The 21,424-nt window shown below is 53.2% G+C and overlaps 1 protein-coding gene across 2 annotated transcripts; it reads right to left on the bottom strand.

Moving 5' to 3' along the window:
* Positions 1-1,484: 1,484 nt before the first annotated feature.
* On the bottom strand, positions 1,485-21,405 carry SEMA7A (semaphorin 7A (JohnMiltonHagen blood group)). Of its 2 annotated transcripts, XM_080351075.1 has the most exons (15): positions 21,279-21,405; positions 21,001-21,200; positions 8,660-8,793; positions 8,367-8,417; positions 7,985-8,080; positions 7,780-7,864; positions 7,125-7,235; positions 5,774-5,913; positions 5,306-5,484; positions 5,006-5,114; positions 4,636-4,834; positions 3,197-3,312; positions 2,932-3,083; positions 2,434-2,501; positions 1,485-2,011 (listed from the first exon to the last, which is right to left on the bottom strand). In XM_080351075.1, exons 2-15 carry the CDS (start codon positions 21,110-21,112, stop codon positions 1,665-1,667), a joined length of 1,899 nt encoding a protein of 632 aa, XP_080207201.1. In that variant the 5' UTR covers positions 21,113-21,200; positions 21,279-21,405; the 3' UTR covers positions 1,485-1,664. The 2 variants fall into 2 exon arrangements, with proteins under 2 accessions (XP_080207201.1, XP_080207202.1); XM_080351076.1 differs by lacking the exons at positions 21,001-21,200; positions 21,279-21,405 and having other exon boundaries at positions 8,367-8,413; positions 8,660-8,735.
* Positions 21,406-21,424: the final 19 nt, after the last annotated feature.

Below are 21,424 nucleotides of genomic sequence, written 5' to 3'. Positions count from 1 at the left end.
GACTTGAAAAACCCTTCTGTAAACCCTGGGTTGGGATGCACGAAGGTGGGGGGACCCCAGTCACCATCACAACAGCATCCCCCCCCCCCTCCGCTCCTGTGGGAAACACAGCACTCACCTGCCTCTTTGCCATTCTTTTATTTCCATGATCACATTCTCACTTTGGTCACAGCTCTGAAAGGTTTTTTTTTGGTAGCTGTTGCGCTGTTGTTTTTTTTTTTTCCTCTTCAATCTGAACCCACTTTCTATCATATTATAAAATTATAGCAGTAATCACCAGGTGATAATAAATAGGTATTTGTTAGTCCACAAAGTTAAAGTGCTTTGAGAAGGGATGTAAGAAGCTCTATATCCTAGATTCAGAGGGGGATCTTGGAAATGTAGTGCAGTAGGAAGCTCTGGCCTGTTGTCCATTGCCTGTGGTCACGAGAGGCACATGGCACCTCTCCCCCCTTGCCAAAAAAAGGCCCCCTTGGGCACTCCTGAGTGTCTGAGCAGGCACGAAGCAGGAGCGGGTTATTGGAAGCATAAGATACGACACCCCCTCTGTGATCCAGCCCGAGGTTGGGGGGTGCCTGTGGTCAAGAGAGCTGGGAAAGGTTTGGACAAGGTGCGGGACGGCCCCTCGCACGCGAGAGCATCCCATTTTTCACAGTTTAGTCTTGCTCGGAGACCTCAAAAGCCCAAGGGAAGCGAACCCTTGGTCCCCCCTGACTGCAAGGGACAGAGGCAGAGCTGCTCCGGGCGCTGGGGACAGCCACCGCGTCCCCGAGCCCCTGGGCATCGCCCTGAGATCGCAGCCTGACGCCTGGTTCCCTGAGGAAGCCCGGTCCCCTCTCCCAGAGGAGCAGATAAATGCCCTTAGCTGCCTGCAGAGGATTTGTGCGTTTAAAACTTCATCCCAGGGCCTCCCCGGGTTTGGTTTGGGCTCAGCTTTCACCTTTCCTTCTCATCCCCTTCCGTCTGTCCTTCCCCACACCCCAAATCTAGTCATCCTCCAAGGCTTTTCCACGCTAACTTTGTGCCTGCCCTCACCTTGCAGGTTCCTGATCTCCCTCCCATGTCAAAGCCAGCTGAAACAAAACCCCACAAAACCAAAACAAAACATGAACCAAACCCTAAAAACCTTCCAGAGCCAAATTCTCCAGCCCAGAAGGGGACTCACATGTGACACTGGGAGTGTCCCAGTTGCTTGCCAACCCAAACAAGACATTAGTCCATAAAAACTCAGAGGCATCAGTCCCCGCTCGGAGCGAAGCGCAGATCACGCAGTTCACGAGGCCGAGGGCTGGCTCCTCCTCCTCATCACATGCACGTTCCTGAGGTGAGGAGTCCCGGTGCCCTGAGGATCAGTGCATGCACATCAATAGGAGAACTCTTCACACTGCTGGGTGCTGTGAATGTCCCCACACGTGTTCGGGTTCCCCTTCCCTCCCTGTCCCCAAACACGGCTCCGTCTGGCCCTGCAGTCTCTTCTTCCTCGCCACGATCCTTCCACCAAGGCCAAAGATGGAGGGGTTGCTGCCCAGGACCCCCCTTTGGGGACAGTCACTAATTAATGTCCAAGGACTAAAAGAACGAGGGTCTCGCCTCAGGAGCGGACAGCAAGTGCAGGAAGAGCAGCAGCGGCAGCCAGAATGGGGGGAACCCAAGTCCTGGTGCATTCAGTGGAAGAGTTCCACCAACATCACCATCAGAAGCAGCTGCAGCCAAGAGCCAAACGTCATGGTGGCTTGGCCCTTCTGGGACATGAACCTGAGCTGGTTGACCAGGCGCTCCTTCACCAGGGCCTGCCTGAAGCCGTCCTCCTCCGAGATGCAGATGTAGTGGCCGTAGTGAAGGTGGCTGACGTTCTGGATGAAGTGCAAGCAGTCCTGCTGCGGGTGGGTGGTGTTGCAGGTCTTGATAAGGCTGTTGTTGTGGTACCAGTTGTACGTGGCGTAGTGGGACTCGATGGGACAGTTGAGGTAGTAGCGGGAGAAAGGGACGACTGTGATGTTCTGGTAGTCATCTGCTAGGAGAGATTGAGAAGGAGGGGATGAGAGTGGCATCTCCAGGAACCACAAGTTCTCCCACAAGTCTGGAGAGAAGGACAGTTGGGTCGATAGAGACATGTTACACAGTCACTTAATGACAACAGCAAGACCTGACTCATGCCTGGTGAAGTCCATAGGACTCTTCTCCCAGGACATCAGCAACCACGGAGCTTAATCCCCCTCACCCAGCTCAGAAATACATTATTAGTGATTAACTCCAAGCTGAGACTTGCTTGGTGTCCTGGTCACATTAGAAGTCCCAATGTGGTCATTCACAGTTCCCCAGCATTAGTTGCAACACCTTCCACAACTCGTACAAAGACCTGGGAATCCACCACCCAGTCCCAAACCTCCCCCGGATACGCAGCGGCCTGCAGCTGAAAAAACCTTTACGTACCTTCCTTAATATCCCCTTTTTGGCACTTTCCTCGCCACAGGTCCAGGTTCAGGTTCTGATACACCTCCCTGGCAGAGGGGAACAAGCGTTAGCAAAGCTCTAACATCAGAGAAGCGGCTTTCCAGAGGTAGGGAAGGAAGCACCTATACAAGATGCATCAGACCAGGTAAGAAAGTAAGTTCAAAACACCTACTATGGAAAAAACACACCCCAGAACCCCACTTAGGAGGTTGGTGGATGACAAACGTGAGAGCCAGCACAATAAAGCATCACAGCCAGCAGAGCTACGCACGTTTCTAACAGCACAAGAGGGGTCGGCTGTTCGAAACCCAACGACCTCTCTCCACACAGAGGTTCAGTTTTCGGGGACAAAACATCTGATGGGAAGATGGCCTCAAAATCATGTGCAGCCTTGGGCAGGAAGGGAAATCCCAAGGGTACGGGTGTTTGTCATGTGACAGCGAGAAGTTGAGGTGGCGGAGAAACAGTGTCACATACCGGTTGAGATAAACGGACTGGCAGGTCCCGTTGAGCCACCCGCAGTACGGGTCCCGGGCCAGCAGGCAGCTCTCACAGTTGTTGCGATACACCCTGCACATGTCCATGGGAATCTCCACCACTTTCTTCGTCGAGCCGACGTACAGCTTCGCCTGCGGGAGGAAAGCAGAGGGGCTGATCGTCTCGGCACGGTGTCCCAGTGCCACCTTGCTGGTGGTCATTAAACCATCCATCCCTGCCTCTCCTGAAGCAAGCAGAGACTCACCCTCTTGTGGTCCAGGATCATGGACTGGATGGGGTCCTTCTTTGGGAAGACCTGGAGCTCCATGATGTTCTGCACCCCATCGGGCAGCTCCACAATCTTGTGGATGGATCCTTTGTCTAGAAAGAAAGAGAGGAGAGCCCTGATGAAGCATGCTGAGAGCAGAAAGGTGAGGCAGAACCAGCTCCGCAGGGCCACGCTTGACTGGATTCCTGAAACCAGGCCCCCAGAGAAGACAGGACCTTTGTCAGAAAGAGCCTGCTTGCTCTGTTAAGAAATCATTCTCCAGACAAGCTGTGTTTCCCCACAGCAGAGCCTTATCCTCCCAGCCGAGAGTCACGAGGAACCAATTTCTCACTGCCCTTTAGGACCTGGCTGGCCCCAGCAAGAAAAACCAACCCCAGCAAGAAAAACCAACCCTAGCAAGAAAAACCCAACCGCTCTCCAGCTCCGCTCTGCTTTGATCACCGGCCTGTTCTTGCGTGAGCCTCGTCTCACCACTCGCCTGAGGCTGGAACTTGTGCTTTTTGCCTTTCAGTTTTCCTAATTAAACTGACTCCCCAGCTAAATGCCTCCAAACTGGTGGTTTAAAAAAATGAGTCAGTTTGGTGGAGGGGTAGAAAAACATCCTGAGGGAACAGAGCTCAGGAATCCTCAGTTTATCCTCTTTTAAGACTGCATAGTTTCTCCCTCCCAAATATTTGCTCCATTCTCCACCGTCAAGCAGGGGGAAGTGACAGACATGACCCCACGTCAGAGAGGGATGGGGACCCCCCAGGTGCCAGCTCTTGCCTCAGCCAGGGTGGGCAAGGCGTTACCTGCATTTCAACTATGGCTTTTGGCAAGATAAAAACACTCTGAGCGTGCCTGGGCCCTAATCCAACCCAGGCCACCTACCGAGAGCCGGCTGTGTTTTTATAAATCACAGATTAGGAAACATGAAGCCCTCGGGAAGTTCCTCCACAAGTGCCTGTGAAGAAATCCCAGCACAGTGCAGACAAAGGGACGAGCATGGCTGTCGGGAGCAACCAGGGACAGGCAGACAACCTGGACAGCCAGAGCAAGCACAGACAGGAGATGACAGAGCGGGTCGCTTTGCAAAGGATTTCTGCTCAATAATGTAAAGCTGCACCTGGGGAGAGCTGTGCTACTCCTCCCTGGCCCTAAAAATGCTTGGCCTGAGACCTACCACAGGCTGAAGCAGTCTAAAGGGGTAAATCCCGCATTATGGGGTTCTGCTTTCAGCCTGTCTTTGCCTACACAGTGAAATTGGATGTATTTGGGACTTGGCAGTTCTTTCCTGCTTGACAAACATATGCTGAGCTGGGAACACGGCCCCTCGCTTCGCTCTGCGCTGCAGGTCTCAGCTGCTTCCCTGCCGTTCCCTGCCCTCGAGGGGAAAGCAAACTGTGGGCAAGTCCCAAGGGAATGGTTTTCAGTACCTGTAGCGAGATAAAGCACGTTGTAGCGGTGTCCGTCAGCTGCAGAGACCTCGTGCACCCCAATCTTCTGGTAGCGGTGCTTGTTGTGGAACAGAGGGCTCTTGGTGGGGGAGAGGGGCTCCACGCGCTCCTCCACCTCCGGGTGGCTGTCGGCTATCTTGAAGGTCTCGCTCGGGGTGTGCTGGCCGGAGGAGACACACTGCAGCAAGACAGGACAGAAGCCACCGGCGGAGTCAGTGCCCCCACTGGCTGCTCAGGGAGGGACAGTCCCCTTGCCTTCCCAGTGACTCAGTGACAGAGCAGGGACCAGCTTTCCTGGCCTCAGGAAGCTTCACCACAGCATATGAGCATTTTTTGTCACTCAACTCACCTGCCCAGGCTTGATCTCTGGGTTGGGACCATTATAGCCTTTGAGTTTGGATGTCCGGAACACGGTGTCGATGTCCCCAAAGGAATAGACGCAGACGGCAGAGCTTCCCCTGCAGATGACGAGAGGAAGAGAGGGTCAGGGAGATGTTGGCTATTGGCCCAACAGCTGTGTGCATCGCAACTTCACCAACATGTCCATTCTGGCTGTTTTCCACCCACATGCTCACCAGAGCAACAAGAGGGCTGAAAGGAAGGATTTGGCCCATAGGACAGGACATTCCCATTTTGTCAAGCCCCTCACCAGGTGTTTGTGAAGAGCCCATAGACTTTGGAGTGTCGCCAGTTACTGGCAGGGACAAAGACGACGTCTTGCAACCAGTTGAAGTTACCCTTGGTGACTGGGTCGACACAAATCAAGGTGGCCTTGAGGAAGGTGGTCCACTTGGAGGCAGAGAGCGAACTGGTTCCACCTTTGTCTTCCTGAGAGAGAGGGAAAGCGGGGAGTCAGGGTTTGGGAGGGAAAAACACAAGGTCCTGCTCCATCCAGCATCTTGGATGGCTAATTGGGGGATGCTCTGGAGGTATAGTTGAGGCAAGATGGGAGCCAGAGGATGGGAACATGGCCTTACGTGACACAAACTCTGCGGCAGAGGAATGAATTGAGCCACAGAGGCCAAATCATGTGCCTATAACACCAGGTGAACTGGCACATCCATTTGCCACCCTCATGACACTCTTGCCGCCCCACCATACACAGTTCCGGCGGTACCTTACACAGCTGGGCCACTCGGGAGATGTTTCTGGGGGCCTCAGGACTCTTGTCTGGGTTGTCTTCACGAAAGAAGTAGTAAATCTTGTCCTGGTGAGGCTCCTCATGCCTTAATGTGGTGGCTTTGACAAACTGAGGATCTGAAAAGGGAAGCGAGGCGTCAGAAAAACCTTGGCCTGAACACGCAGGTTTCATCTGAAAAGCCACCCGTGGGGATCAAACCACTTGCCCTCAACCAAGATGAGGAAATAAATGCAAACACCGTCTGCGCTGCAGACAAAGAGCAGGTCCCAAGTCCATCCTCTACACCTGATGCATTGCACCAACAATCGCTCTTCACCCACCACCTTCCTCACGCATTCCCCTTCCTCCGCCTCCCACCCAAACCCCTCGCATGGAAGACCAAGTCCCCAGAGCCTGGGGAAACCTCGGCTGCTTCACAAAAGAAACTCCTCCTCTCTCCTTGCGCAGGGGAGTTATAATCACACAGGGAGGTTTCCGTGATGAGAACAAGCTGTGCTGTTTGTGTTTGCTGTGGAAAACCCAGTGATGTTCTGCCTATTAATACAGCACTGCCACAAAGGGCATCCCCAGCAGCGCAGGGTCCCTCTGAGCATTGTTAGTCAGCATCCGCACAGCAGGGAGTTCTGGCTAAGTGTGGGATCAGCCTCACGGTGCTGGGACCATTGGGTTTGTTTGCTCGTATCTTGGTTGCCCCAACTCTGCTGCTCTGCGTGAACAAGTCCTGTTTCGCCCTGGTGTCATTGCGATTTGATTTTGTCTTTGGCCAGGGGTTCAACAATCTCCCATTCCCCAGTGTCGTGGAGGAAGGCAATAGGATAATGTAATAATAAGCCCACGGTGATTGAGGAAGGTCCTTTCTGTTCCATGCACAGCCCTAAATTTTCCTCCCTCAGGGTCTCAGCCCGACTGGGGATTTGAAGAGTCACTGCCCGGAGTGGAAGTTGTCCTTCCCGTTTCCACAGCCGCAGGGCAGCTGATGGGCACCTTTTACACAACCGTATTTCCTTCCAGCATCTGACAGGGGGACTTGCCACCCATTTCTCTCAATTTCCCCATCTCCTCACCCTCAGCAAGAGGAACTCGCCTGTCAGTTGTTTTGTTCCAGAAGCAAAGAGGTAAAATCCCCCCAGCTGGCAGCGAGGAGGGAGTTGGGTCCCTCCTCAGCAGCATTGCTCTAGGGGTGCCCGAACCCAAGCAAGAAGCTCTGCAGCTACACCCCAGCTGGGCAGAGAGGATGTACTCAGCACAGCCCACAGCTGTGGATGGACAAAGAGTCCAATTTATCAACCTGGTGGGTCCCAGGTCTCAGGACCTTCCCCTTACTCACTCTGCATCACCGTGTCGCTTGTGTAGAGCTCTCCGCCCCCTCTCACTCGTCGGAAACGGGGTATCTTGCCGTTCTGCTGGCTCTTCTTGATGGTGGAGTAGATGTCATGACCTGCGGCACAGGAAGGCTCATTTGCAGCGGGCTGTTTCCAGAGCAGGCAGAAGGGTTTGTGAGATGAAAACACAAGAACCAAGATGTCTCTGGGCACATAGACTCACAGAGATGGTGGATACTGGTCAAGAAACCAAATCCTCACTGCCTAGGACTGAGCAGGCCTGGCAGAACTCACCAAATCCTGTTTTCTTAAGGAGTGGAAGGGATAAATTCTTGCTCTGTCTCTGGGAGGGATCCCTATTTCCCCCTCCGCCAGGTTCAGAGCAGCAGAGTTACTGCAGAACCTCCTGCTATTTCCATCACATTCTACCCTCCCACACAGAAACTCAACCCTTATGGCCTGGACAGGAATAAACCACCTTGTGCCAAACTATGTCCTAGAACAACGTGCATTTTGATGAAGAAAAAGCAAGACGCACTAAGGCAAATCACCAACTATGCAAAGCCCTTGGAACGGCCTCAAGGCACCACTTTTTGTCATGGAGAGCTCAGCCTTCCTGCACAGCACAATGACTAAAAATACGTGAGAAGACAGACTTACCATCAACAACAACAAGAGTATTCGAGTCGGGGGTGAAAGGAGCAATGCCTCTCCCATCCCATGCGGTGCTCTCCCTCCTCTGTGTCTGGGCAAGGACAGAAAAGGCATTTCAGAGCCTCCTGAGGAGGAGGAGGGATCAAGGTACCATTTTACAGACAGAGAGAGTACAAAACAGCAAGAGGTGCCACAGGTGGCCCTAACATACCAAGTTCCAGCAGGTGGGAGCGCAGGCGCCAGTCCCACACACTAACATCCCGTCTCCGTACTTTTCCACTAACGTGAGGTAATTTTTATTGTCCTCCTGCAAGAAAAGGAAGGGGAGTGTGAGCAACTGTGAAGAGCAGAGCAGCCCTGCAGCTCCAAGCCCACTGCGATATGGCTTCTTCGCTTTTTCCTGGGTCTTAAAACCAGAGGAGGAAAGTGGTATTATCTCATCTAACCTCCTGCTCCACAGGCACAGGAGGTGTCGCCCAGAGAGAGCACGAGAAGCACACCCAGCTCCTTCCCCAGCAGTCCTTCAACCCAAGTCCTTCAACCCTCACACATCCAGCTGGTCCAAATTCTGTTCGACCACAGGCAGAACCTACCGAACTCCCAGGCATCATGCACTGTCCTTCATTTTTCACTGGGAAGTCTTCCTGGAAGAAAAGAGAAAGAGATATGCTTTAGTCCCTTCCCTCTAAAAGCCAACTAATGCGTGCTGCAGCCATTCATCATATTGATGTTGTGGCTTCCCGGATTGATGGGGCAGGCTGGGCAGAGACCAGACCTGACTTCGCTGCTGGCAAAGATGCTGAGCAACATATTGAGCATTTGGGCTGCAAGATGGATGCTGGACACTTTCTTAGAGGGGCCAAACGTATTCATAGAGCATCCTTACCGTGTAGTTCTCATCAGTTGCAAAGTCGTGGTAATAAAGCTTGCCCTCTCCCCCGATGTAGATGGCTGAGCTGTTTTCCTGATGATAGAACACAGGGTACTTCTCGCTCCTGGGAAACACATATTCTTTCACACCTAGGAACAGCACAGAGGAGACACTCGTCAGGGGAACCGCAGCTAATTGCAGAAAGCACCTGCAGCCAGCTCAGCCTGATCTGCCCCCTTTCCACGTCCTCAGTGCAAGCAAAGAGAAAAACAGAGGTGTGTGGCTGGAAGCCCCTGGGGACAGCTGGCAGGGACACGAGCTATTGTCACCTCGGCCCCGGGGCACAGCAGAGCTGCACATTTGAGTGGCCCTACCTAGCACCTGCAGGGCTGGTGATGGAGGACGAGGAGGAGGAGGGGAAACTTTGCTGCAGGAGCTCTTGCAGAAGCTCGAATGAGCTCTGCAGCTGCCATCCCACCTGCTCAGATGGCTGAATGCCTCCTGCTTGGAGACGAAGGGCTCCCTCCCCTCTCCGGACACGGGAAGGTTTTGGAGCCCCCAGGCCAGAGTCCATGTGTGCCAGGGGAAGGTGCCTCACGCCCCAGATGTGACCCAGAAACGAGCTGCAAGACCTTGGACCTGTGTCACAACCGGTTGTTGCAGACGGGAAGTTTTCCAGCTGGGAGGAAGAGCTGCCTGTCCTCCCCAATTTCCTTCCTCTTTCACCTTCTGCCTTTTCCAGCTTCTCTTTCCTACAAACACCCTCCATTCCCCTCTGCATCGCCAGCTCAGGTGTGGCAGGCCAGCCCTGCACCTCCTCCCCTGGGAACTTTGCTGGCCCTCCATGGGGTCCCTTTGTCCCATGTCCCTCTCTGGGATGCTGCAGCCACATCTGGGCAGCGTTGAGCAGCTGTGGTGGGTCCCAGCTCCACGGCAGGTCATAACACACCCTTCAAGACACCCTAGCATAGTTTGCAGCAATGACACGAGAGGAATCGCTCCTCCAAGGGGGAAAAGTTCCCGATCAGGAGTGACTTTTGCTCAGCGCTCTGTTTTCATTCTCTTTTCCCAAGAAGACGGGGCCTCTCTCCTGGCAAGTGCCGCCGCTCCCAGCGCACAGACAAAGGCTGCGGCTGCCCGCACAGACAGGCAATTAATCAGTGGCACGTGGCCCACTCTATTTATAGGGACACTTGGCAGGACAGGCAAAGGACAATCTCTGCCCCCTAGCACACTGCGCAAGAGTCCCACCGAGGCTCCGCAGAGCCCCAAATGAAGAAAAAAGGCTTATTAGAGGTCACTGGGGCTACCAAATGCCTGCTGGCTTTGTAGGTTTTTTTCTCCACTTCACCATACTGGTCACACCCCCAGCCCAGCTCCTAAATTTGCTGCTGAATCCAAGAAAATATCCACCTGCAGCCATTCCCGGCTCCTCTGCCTCCTCCTCAGCCTTTCACACACCTCAGCCCTACGTGTTCCTATTACCTTTGGTTTTGTTTCCAGGCTCTTTTGTGATGCTGCCTCTTTTTTAATCTCCGCTCTGAGAGCTGTGCCAACCTGTAAGGACACACTTCTCTCCAAACAGCCGCAAACAAACAAGCCCAAAACAATAATTTGGTTGGCGCCAACGTATTATTTATCCTACAGCTCCCCGGGGACTGCACTGAATCACTGAGCTGAGAGTAAACAGCTCTGCTAGCCAGGGCCCAGAAGTGGGTTTTGCAGCTCCAGCACTGATTTAACTCAATCTGGAAGCAAATCTTTTAAAGGTGTTATCCGTGAGCAGTTGCTGGGGTCCAGAAACGGCTTCAAGAGCTGAGGATGATGATGCAGAGGGCATCTAATGGCCCTCAGTGTCCCCAGAGGAGGGGACAAGCCTCTCCTAGCAAGCCCAAGGCTGCTTTTGACACTGCAAAGAAGAGTTTAACCCCCTGCAAGGGGGAAGGCACGACCCTGCCACCACCCTCTGGAGCTTCAGAGGATACGGGGCTCCTTTCCAGAATCCCTTGGGCTGGCATTTACTGCCAACGCGACCGCCAGAGCCTAAATCAATGGCACGATTGTCCATTGAAATGCTAACCCCGGGTCCGGAGAACTGAATGGGAGAAAGAGCGGCTTTGTGCCTCGCAGGCGAGATGGGGAGCGCGACACCAGATTGAAGAAGAATAATATTAAAGGAGGGAGCAGGAGGGAGCGCGGCGCAGCTCGGAAGGATGCCTGCGGGGTGAGGTCATGGACGAGGAGGGAGAGAGAGATGCTCTGGATGAGGGCAGAGAGGCCCATCCCAAACACAGAAAGCAGACCGAGCAATCCCATTTCCCAGCTGATCAAGGCTTAAGGTGAAACAGGTTGGTTTCCCAAGGCGCAGCTTGGGCAAACCCAGCTTTAACACCATGCTGAAGGGCTCTCTGGCTCCCTTCAGAAGGGCACCAAGAGCCTGGCCCTCCCCAGCACACCCCAGAGCTTTGTGCAGAACAGATTGCTAACGTGGGTGCGCAGTCTCCTCACAGGCAAACTCGACAGCCCGGCTCTGATCCCGGCTGGAGGGCTGACTAAGCGATGATCCCGCTTCCCTCCGCACCCCGGGCTGGCAGACGGTTCCGGCAACCCAGACGCTCGGCTTAGTCACCGGCTTCGCACGGCTCCCAGCACCAAACCAGCCTTTGCAAATCCACGGTTTCCTGGTGCTGGGGGAGGATTGAGTCCCCCGAAATGTGGGTGATGGTTCAAATCTGCTCTAGTGGCAGAATTTTAAAATAAGGAGCTGAAATAAAGCTTAGGTAAAATAAAAATGGAAGGAGGGTGAGATAAGAACCTGCTGCTTCTTGCAGAGGTATGAATGCAGACAAGGGGAAGATCCTTGATTAGCGGGACCCCCCTGGAATACGAAGAGGGAAAAGCAGGCAGAATATGGGATTTACCTGCCACCCTTAGCAGGGGAAATTCCTTTAGCTAAGCTACGTGTGCTCTCCCAAACCCTCCTGCGGCTGCCATAGGAGGGGACACAGGGCTGGGCCACCTGCCAGCATCACTAAGTGCTAAAACGGGGTTTAAACCGGTGCAGGGCTGAAGCTCAGAGCCAAGTCTCAAGCTCCCCGATGCCCAGGCAATGCCCTCAGCAGCCCTGGGGACTCTTCTCACTATAACACGTTATAACATTGTCAGGCGTCACCGTCACAGCGCAGGACTCCGATGACACCGCCACCTGCTCCGCTGCCGGTGGGTCTGACAGCACGTGCGCTCCTGCCCAAATCACAGCACCAGCTGGATCCTTTCCTGGTTCCCTCCTTTTCTAAACAATTTCTCATTTCCCAGGTTTTATTTCTTCCTTCCTTTTTGAACAGACCGGATGGATTACAACCTTGATAACGGCAATTGGCCTGGGATGGGCTCTGACAACAGAAGGAAAAGCTGCCTGCTCGATGCTGACTCACAGCCCAACAATGCAGGGATGTCCCACACCTCTTGTCCCCTACACCTGCGCCGGTCACCTCAACCCCTGGCAATGCAGCATGAGTCAGGGCTGACTGTGCTCCAGGCACAGCACCTGCTTTTGGGAACGCCAGAGCTTCTTTGAACTCGGTGACATCCATCCCCAGCGCACACAGGATGCATGACAAACAGCCCAGTGCAGACAGACTGTTTTCCTTTAAGGACCGGGAATGTGATTCAGGACCCGCTTTGGGGTCAGGACACCCACTCCCAGCTCTGACATCACTCTGCAATGCGGTTCCAGTTTCACTATTCGCCCAAGTGAGACATATCCTTGGATTTCCTACCTGCTTGGCCAGCCCCTCCAAGGGGAGCGTGGGGGGGTCACAGCACACACCCCAGAGGGATGGGGACACCCCACTGGGCTGCCACGGGTCCCCTCCATCTCTGGGAGAAGGGCCGGACTGCAGCAACCTGCTCCCATCCACGAACGTCTGCCTCCCCGGCTCCACCACGGATGCCGGCAAGAAGCCAAGCTGCGTTCTCTCTTTTTTTTTAGATGATCTATAAATTCCTGAGCTGAGACATTTTGCAAGGAGGAAGTATGGCTCCAGGGAGATAGGTTTTCATCCCCCCGTGACTTTGCCCAAAGGGAGTGATATGACACACAGAGAAACCGCAGTCGGGCCGGGGGAGGTGCTCCCAGAGCCCTGTGCGCCCATCAGCTGCGCCCTTCCCTGGGGATGGACACCTCGAAACGTCTGACAGGCTCCTGGGATCCGGCAGATCCTGCAGCAATGGGGTTTTCTTAATAGGAACAATTTGTCTCTAGATGAGACGACCCAACAGGGACATTTTGGGGGTTTCGCTCTGACTCGCCACTGCGTGACTGTGAATTGCAAGGTCTCCAACACGCCACCAGCCAAGATGCCTTGCAGAAAACGATATGCTTTTGTGGGAGAGATTTCTGAGAAAGGGGCAAAGCAATCGGTATGGGAAACCGCTTCCTTCTCATTGCTCACAACAAAACCTAGCCCCCTGTCCTCTCCTTTCCCTGATGTACAGCACCAGCACGCTGCCAAAGGGTTTAGCAGAGGCATGGAAAGGCTGCAGGATCCCTCGGGGAACGTCACTGCGTACGGGGAAGCCCCACGCTGCCTCAGTTCAACCTCTGCTCCAACATCAGCCACTTCGCAAAGCAAGCAAAATAAAGAGAGCAGAACCAATACAGCCCCATTGCCTACAGGTGTCTAACCTGGACCTCTCAGAGCTTCCTCCAGAGCTAAATATTGTCCCTGTCCCCCTTTCACTCCCTCCCTGTCCCCTACCTATTCATCTGAGTAGGACTGGGAGCATGGTGCCCATCAGCCCAGTGCCTGGCACCTCTCGGACGGCATTTGTGCCACCTGCCTTCCCCTCCCGGTCTCCCCTCTCTCCCCTTATCTGTGCAGGATGCTTGCAGGGTCCCCCCCAAAACTAATCTGCAGCATTAGTCAGCGGAAACTGGGCAAGCAGAAAAAGAGTGCTAAAAATGTCTCTTGCTGAAGTGGGACCAGACATAGACACACGTGTTTCCTGCTCCTTAGAGCCCTCTGTGATCTCGTAGGGACCACACAGCCCCCTGCGATGGGGACAGCCCAAGAGCGGGGTCTGGGCACTGCCCAGATGGGACAGGAACACCGGGCTCAGAGCTGCTGCCTTTGTACCAGCCAAACACTCCTACGGATGCCACCCAAGAGCATGTGAAAGGCCAGAGCAAGTAAAACAGTTTCTCAGTGAACACAAAGCACTTTCTCATCAGCCCAGGGCAGGTAAAAGCTCTGACTGTAATTCTCACATCCCCTCCATCCTGTAGGAAACATTGCGGGCAGGTTCCCGAAAGCAGCACAGCCGTTCTTTTTCTTCTCCATCTCTGACCATCTCTCACCTGGAGAATCAGCGTTGGGCAGTACAGGTGACCCACAAGAGGTTGGTGAGGACCAGGGGGACTTGTGGCCCTGGACCCTGGCTAAGGGGCCCCTGCAATGCGGGAAAGCCAGAAGCAAGAGGTGTGACAGCATGGTGGGGAACTAGGCGGCTGGGAAGCCCACATTACTCAAACCCAGCCCTGACTGCCTTCACATTTCACTCCTCTTTCTCATTTTAACTTCGCAGCAAGTCAGAGCGGCGGGTTTAACTTATTTGGTATTTCTCAGCCTGTCTCACTCCCCCTAGAACGGTTTGGAGGCAAGCAGCGTTTAATCATCTGACAGGAAAAGTCACGCTTATCTTTTCTCAAATCCCTTCCCCAACTGCTTCCCACCCCTCTGAGCATCCTTCCAAAGGAAGGAGCAAGGCCACGGATCCATCACCAACATCCACCTCCTCTCCGCAGCGGGACTTTTCCACCCTTGGCTAAGCCATGTTCCCGGTTGTCACCATAAGCCACCGCTTGCCTTTTTCTTTGGCTCCTTCCCCGAATGTTCCTGCAGACCCTGCAATCACAGGGTGCCCGGCCGGCCGCTTTCTGCCGCCCTCGAGAGATCCCGACCATCAACAGCAAAAAACAATTCAGCCCACGTTATCAGGGATACATCCCACAAAAGCTCTCAGCCCGCGTGCAATCCAGATGCACAAAGGCTCAAGCTCTCAGAGAACACTCTAATCACACAAATGGGCTTTTTTAGAGTTACGCTACAGAAGGCAAATATTCTGGCACGTTAACAATTTCCACGCTATTTCTAGTAAGCTGGGAGCGTCTTGGCAGCGCTATTCAGCACAGAGGTGAGCAAAGGCAGGAAGAAAGAGAGGAAAAAAAGCCCTCTCGGTTTGGTAACGCAGCTGCTGGGCATGGGCATGTCTGCTCAAAAGCTCTTCCGAGAGCTTTACAACCTATATTCCCTTCACCAGGGGCCTCCAAGCTGGGGCCAGAGCTGGCAGCAGTCCCAAACGCCCACTCAACAAGCAACAAAAGAGACCCCGAACCTGCAGCCGGGGAGGAACAAGCCTTGAATTCAAAGCCTCTGCCATCGAGCAGCGCTGCAGGGCTCCGCTTACCCTCCAAAGGCTCCAACCAGAGCAAGGTTTCTCCTTTTGAAACGCAAAATGACTATTATGACAGGCATGGCGTTTTTTTCTGTGCATGCTAACACATCATTGATATCCCCTGCGCGCTCAAAACCCAAAATTCTGCAGCACGGAAGGCTGTGCCATTGCAAGATGAGTCCGGAGCGTCTGATTTCACGTGCAAGGTTTATCATCCAGCAGGTACATTTTTCCCCAGCAGCCCCAAAGCCGAGCTGCCAGCTGCACCCTACGGCTCGTGGGCGCTAAATTTAGAACCAGGTTTTGTTCCTTCCCAAAAGCCGGTCTCTGTAATGACAGTCCCGAGCTGTGCCGTGTTCCTGCTGGAAGCTGGGGAACTTTGGCCTGTGATTATGGTATTTTATTATACAGGCACAACGGCGGAACAACAAAAGGATGCTTTTAGCCAGAGAGCTGCTATCTGGAGTACACGGCTACCCCTCCCACAAAGAAGATCCATTTCCAAAGGCTATTTTCTCTTAAAAAGCTTTCCAGATTAAAAATCGCCCCGAGCACCTCTATGAGCATCCACCAGCAAAATAGCCGCTTTACCTTTTAGCTTAATTGGCAGCCACCTCCTCCCTCCCTGCTGCTGAGAAACAATTCCCTGGCAAATGTTCTCTCCTGCCAGCCTCTGGGTGACCTGCTGGGAGGGACACAGGGACAGGGGACATGTGCAGTCCCCCCTGGAGCATCCAGCAGAGGTTTAAAGGTGAGGAGAAAGATCTGTGGCTCCAGCACAAGGATGAAGTTCCAATTCGCTCCAGAAAATAAATGAGATTACGCATGCAGCAAGGGGACTTCTGCACTAGATTGGGATGCCGTTTGCAGGCTTCCCACCCCTGTAACGAATGTCAGTGAGGTCTCAGCCCTGCGGACGCCAGGGCTTGTGGCAGGGACGGCCACATAGACCTTCCTGTCACCCCCTTTCTCCCAGTGTGACCCCAACCCCCCTGCAGGAAAACACATTATCCACCCTTCTCACGTCCCTCTTTGGCTGCAGTGTTACTCAGACTTGGAAAGCCAAACCACTGCGTTACAGTCATTGGAAACCAGACGCTCAGACTTTCCAAAACTTATCCAAGATGTGAGCAAAGCCACAGTTGTTGTGAAGGGCCCAAGGGCAGGTGTCTGGCCAAGACTGGCTGCACATTCCCCAAGGAAACTCCTACAGCTCCTTCAAATCGCGATGCCCTCTCCCTCCCAGCACAGGCATGCGTGATAAAGGAGAAAAATTAAACCCAAGTGGGTAATTAGATGGGGAGTCATCGCTGCAGGACGATGCTGACACCAGTCAACAGTGTTCAAACAGGTGTCTCGATATTTATAGAGATCCAGAGCTGTCATTAAGGGCGACATTAGGTTTATTATACAAAACCTGTTGCTCCGGACTTCAACTGCTCTGAAATTAGTAGAAATGCTTCCACATCTACCTCCTGTGGCACTGATAGTATTTCTGCGTCAAACCAGACTCAGTCAGACACTGGGTGTAGCTGGGATGGAAAAGCAAAGGGTGTCCCACTGGAGGAACGAGTCCTATTCTGGGAGGGACCAGGAATAGCCGCACACCATCGGATGTAGCTCGACAGGAGAGAGCTGGCTACAAAACAAGCAATTTCCTCCCTCCAGCTCACCTTCCAGCCCTTTTTCTGGACACGAGCTTCTTTATAAAGCATCTTGTACTCCTTATTTAGCTTGTACTCAAGTTTAGATTTAGTTCATCCTGCTTTGACGCACCAAGCTGGACTACATGAGCTACAGAAAAATCTTCCCAGGCCAATTTTCTGTCATTCTGACCCTGATTCAGCCTGAGGGCTGGCACGGAGCTGGGCGGCAGGTCAGCAATTGGAATCTGGCTCTTTCCCAGCCCCAAGCAGCCACAACTTCCATTAGTTCGCCCATGCCTGTTGTTTTTGTGTCGTGCTCTTGCAACAGGAGGTGGCTGTGATTCACTCGCTCGGTTTGCTTGGTTTGTTTTTCTGTTTTCAATCTGCGCAGAGCAAAAAAAAATACATATATATTCTTTTCAACCAACATTTTATGATACCAGCATCACCCACCCTGTGAAAATGAGCCGCCTGCAGAAAATAGCATTGCTGGGAAAGCGAGAAGCTTTCTCCTGGAAATGATGATGCTCTGAGAGCTCGATGTGAAACTGTCCTACAAAGTGCCACTGTCACCGAGGAGTAAAAGCTGGTGTTAACACTACAATCTCTCATTTTGCCACCATTCCCCATCAGTATGAGTCCAGCCTCGCCTCTTCAGCTCCTTTGCTAGCTGAATACAGTGCCGTCGCACCCGTGGGTACAAAGAGCTCCTAGAACTGCTCCTACAGCACTCAGGTGCTTGCTGGCACAGTTTTCCCAGGGCAAGGAAACAAAACTGAGCTTGGCAAAGCCCAGGAGCTATTACCTGCAGTATGGACAATTCCAGGAACTGCCATTTCAGTGCCCTCCTGTGATCTGGGGCAGGCTAGAGCCAATTTACCCAGACGAGGCAGCCAAAGGTCAAGAGTATAACCTTCCTTTCTCCCTGTGGGACCTTGTTTATGTCCTGTGAGCTACACAGCAGCTCAGAACCCGTCCCCCTCCAGCTTCCAACCTCATCTGTTAATGAGAAAGAAGGGAATAATTAAACTATCAGATCCCATCCTATGCCAAGGTGTGAATGCAGCAGGCAACCTGAGTTTGTCTTGGCTCTACCCACGTGCCAGTAAACAGGGACAAGATAATCTAAGGCATGGCAGTAGCTAAAAATGATTCCTGCTCCGTGCCAAAGGCCCCAGGCTACAGGACCCTGACCCAGCCCTCGGGCTCTGTGTTGTCTTTGCAGCGCTGGATGCTCGGTGACATTCCGGTCAGCAGACAGCCAGGCTGGGATCCTCCATCCGGAGGGGGTTGATCTGCCCATGTCATCACCCGGAGAGCTGGGGACACAGCGGTCTCCCTCACTGCTGCTGGATCAACATGAGTAACCACAATATCTGTGCTGACAAGCAAAAGCTCAGTGTGGGATGTGAATGCACCTTTTCAAAACAAAGCCCAGCTGGTCAGCGTTTAGTCAGGAAAAAAAAAATCCACGGAGGCAGAGGGAGGAGAGAAATAACAGGGAAGATACGCAAGAACACAGTGTGCAAGGTGGAAGCACTTGCTTGTACACCAGCCCCAGCTGCTACGGCTGAACTTACTCCCACTCTGCAAACCTCAAGAGATTGTAAATAAATGGCAAGTTTCCCATCTGCCTTCGTTAGGGTGCTGGGAAAGGTAACAGCCAGAAGGGACTCCAACCTGGGTCAGCTGCAAAGGGGAAGGGGGACAAAGTCCTTGTCAGTGAGAAGGATCTGCAGCACTTTAGATATGACCAGTGGCCTGGAGCTGACCTCAGCCCTTTGCTCTGAGTCCTGCCCTAAGGGGAAGAAATCCTGCAGAGTCAGACTGTTTTCAAATAAGTGCTTACCCAGCGGGACCCAAGCACTGGCCTCCTGTGCTGGCTGGGAGGGCCCTGGGGACCTGTCACCCTGCCTGCGGTGCCAAACGCTCCCAAGCAGGTGTTGAAACGGGGCTGATCTTCAGGAAAAGCGTGCCCTTTCCTTACCCCTCCTGCACTGCAGCATTGAGGAAGCAAAATAAAGGCAGAGCAGTAGCTGAGGCCCCGGGGCTGGCTTTAGATGCATAGAGCACTCATAAAAAAGCAGATCTGCACAACACGGTGCTCCAGCCACCCACTGCCCCAAGTCCCCAGGACTGGGAAATGACTCAAACCCAGGCAGCTCCATGCATCAAGACAGGTCAGGGCTCTCTCCCCGGGTCTGGTGAGAGGAGCAAGGCTGAGAGATGTAGTTTCACCCAGCACCGATTTCCTCCTCTCCCCCAGCACTGCAGCCTGGGGAGGGATCCCACGCACACAGCCAGCACCAGGAATCTCTTCCCTCACCCGCAAGGCTGGAACATCTCTATGTGTCTTTGCTGATCCTGCTGTACCTGGAGCTAGTGATGGGCTGTGGCGTGTAGGAAATTTAATGAGGTGAAGAGCTGCCAGCTCCCGCAGAGCCCGGGGCTGAGGCCAGCGCTGCACCACAGCAAACGCAGCCCCAGCACCACCACCCACGCGAACGTCCCGTGTTGCTGCTTCTCTCCATCCTGCTCGAGATTCAAATCGAGCCCTGCAACACCATCACCCCACAGCAAGGGACAAACCTCTCTATGAGGACACAAATATGAGCTGCAGGTTGTCCTAAAGGCGCTGTGTCTGGAGCAGTGGGGAAGTTGGAGAGGGCTCCCATCATGTCCCCTTTGTCCCTGTCCCATTTCTTCACCCTCCTCCAGAGGCTCCTCACTCACAGACCCACTTCCTAATGGGCAAAGGTTATACCAAGCAAAATGTGATCTTTGAAACAGGACATGTGAATGACGCTTAATGAGTGTGCTGCACAGCTGCATCTGATATATCCTGAACTGAAATCCCTCAGCCTGTGTCCCAGCTAAGCTCTCAAAAAAGAGATCAACACAAGCTGATCCCCTTGCAGGGACATGTCCTACCACTAATTGCCTTCTGGTGACAAATCCTCACTGTGTTTAATGCTGGGAGAGCCACCCTGTGACACAGATGCAGGGAAAGGCCACAGGACCATGCTGCATGGCCATGGCACGTACAGCCCACGCGGACAGGTAGAACAACCACCCAAGACCTCTCTTCCCGCTCAGCACATCTGTACTCGGGGACAAGCATTTCCAAACACACCAGATGCCGAAAATTCAACTTTCCCTGCTTCATGCCCCAAGCAGCATAGGGGACACGCGTGACCCCATCCTCTGTTCAGTCTCAGGCTTCGTGCCCTCTCCCCTGCTTGCGTCCCCTTTTCTGGGGGGAATAAAACAAATGATGCAGAACTGGGAGAAACCTTTCACCGCCCTCCCTGACGGTGTCTGTCCCCTTTATGCCACCGGCATAGGTTACACCTCTGAGCACCCACCGCCCTTCCCTCCGCTCCCGGCCCTTCACCCGCAGGCAGCCATCACCCCGAAGAAGGGAATGACAAATAACGGCAGAAGAATAACAGATGGTGCAGAATAAACCAGGGGAAATTGGTGTCCTCTGAAGTTGCCGGCGAACAGGGAACAGAGAGGAGCTGTTGTACTGCAGAGCAGCATGAGATCTGCGGCTCGGCTGAACCCGCCAGCTCAGACGAACAGCAAAACCGCCAGGGATGTGATGGGGGCTTTTGTTAAAGCCTCCCTGGAGGGTATTAATCAAAAAAGCTTGGAAGACACATGATAAAGTCATTAAACATTAGCCTGCTCTTTTCAACACATGAAGCTTGGGCTGTGCTCTAAGCTTGTCCTTGAAAACATTTCTTTGTTCGGTTGCTGCTAGGATAAGATCTGATTATTAAGTCATTGCGTGCCATTTCAGAAATATATATTTTCTCAGAGAACAGAAATGCCCTGCAAATATTTACTCACAGAACTCTTGCCACTAACAGGGTTAAGTACATCAGATGAATAAGAACATAGCTGTATTATGCAAATACACTTCTGCATTCCTCCCTGCAAGTTAGGGGAAATGGTTATTGTATCTGTTTCAGGGCTTTTTGACAGCCTTTAATACACCCAGATTGCAGGAAAATGTTCGTTAGAATATACAAAGGAAAGGACTTGAGAGAAGAAGAGTGATCTAAAAATTCACTTAAGCAATCGAGGAAGCCAGAAGCCCCTTCCTGAGGCCACAGGCATTGGAACGGTAGCCAAAAGTAAATAGAAAGACCAACTCTTTTCAAAAGACACGTCACGGGTAGGAAAAGCACGGCGCAGTGTCAGCTGCAGACGCTGCCGCATCTCAAGGTTGCGGCTGACGGGACTCACCTTGGGGAGCCGCGATGATCCGGGGGTTCACCTTGGAGCGCCCCGCCGCCCCCGCGCCCAGCTGGCCCAGCCACAGGGCCACCAGCAGCGCCACCGGCCACCTCCTGCCCATTTCTATTTCTGCAGCGAGCACGGATCCCGAGCTTGTGAGCCTGACAGCTGCATCGCTCCCTGTACAAAAGAGCCGGGGCAGCCAATGGCTGAAAAAGAGGGCGGGGCTATAGTTAACTTAGTAGGAACCAAGCCAAAAAAAACACCCCAAGTGACTCATGTGGTACCTGCAGGTTTTGCTGGGGTTTCTTGTCCTCCTGTTTTTTCTTCCCTTTCTCCTGTAAGGGGAAGGTGAGAGTCGGATGGTTTTTCTCAAGCTGCAGCTGACCCAAGCCTCGCAGTCAACTTATCACAGAACCTCATTAGAGGAGTA

This window comes from Nesoenas mayeri (assembly GCF_963082525.1).
Source record: "Nesoenas mayeri genome assembly, chromosome: 11".
Lineage (NCBI taxonomy): Eukaryota > Metazoa > Chordata > Aves > Columbiformes > Columbidae > Nesoenas > Nesoenas mayeri.
This window is presented reverse-complemented; position numbering and strand designations above follow the sequence as displayed.

Excerpts from the sequence above, each read along its gene's own strand:
- SEMA7A (XM_080351075.1), bottom strand. The coding sequence starts at position 21,112 with ATGGGCAGGAGGTGGCCGGTGGCGCTGCTGGTGGCCCTGTGGCTGGGC. Across the intron at positions 3,313-4,635 it reads CGTGCTTTATCTCGCTACAG|ACAAAGGATCCATCCACAAG; the intron begins GTACTGAAAACC and ends CTTTCTTTCTAG. Across the intron at positions 2,012-2,433 it reads AAAAGGGGATATTAAGGAAG|ATGACTACCAGAACATCACA; the intron begins GTACGTAAAGGT and ends CTCTCCTAGCAG.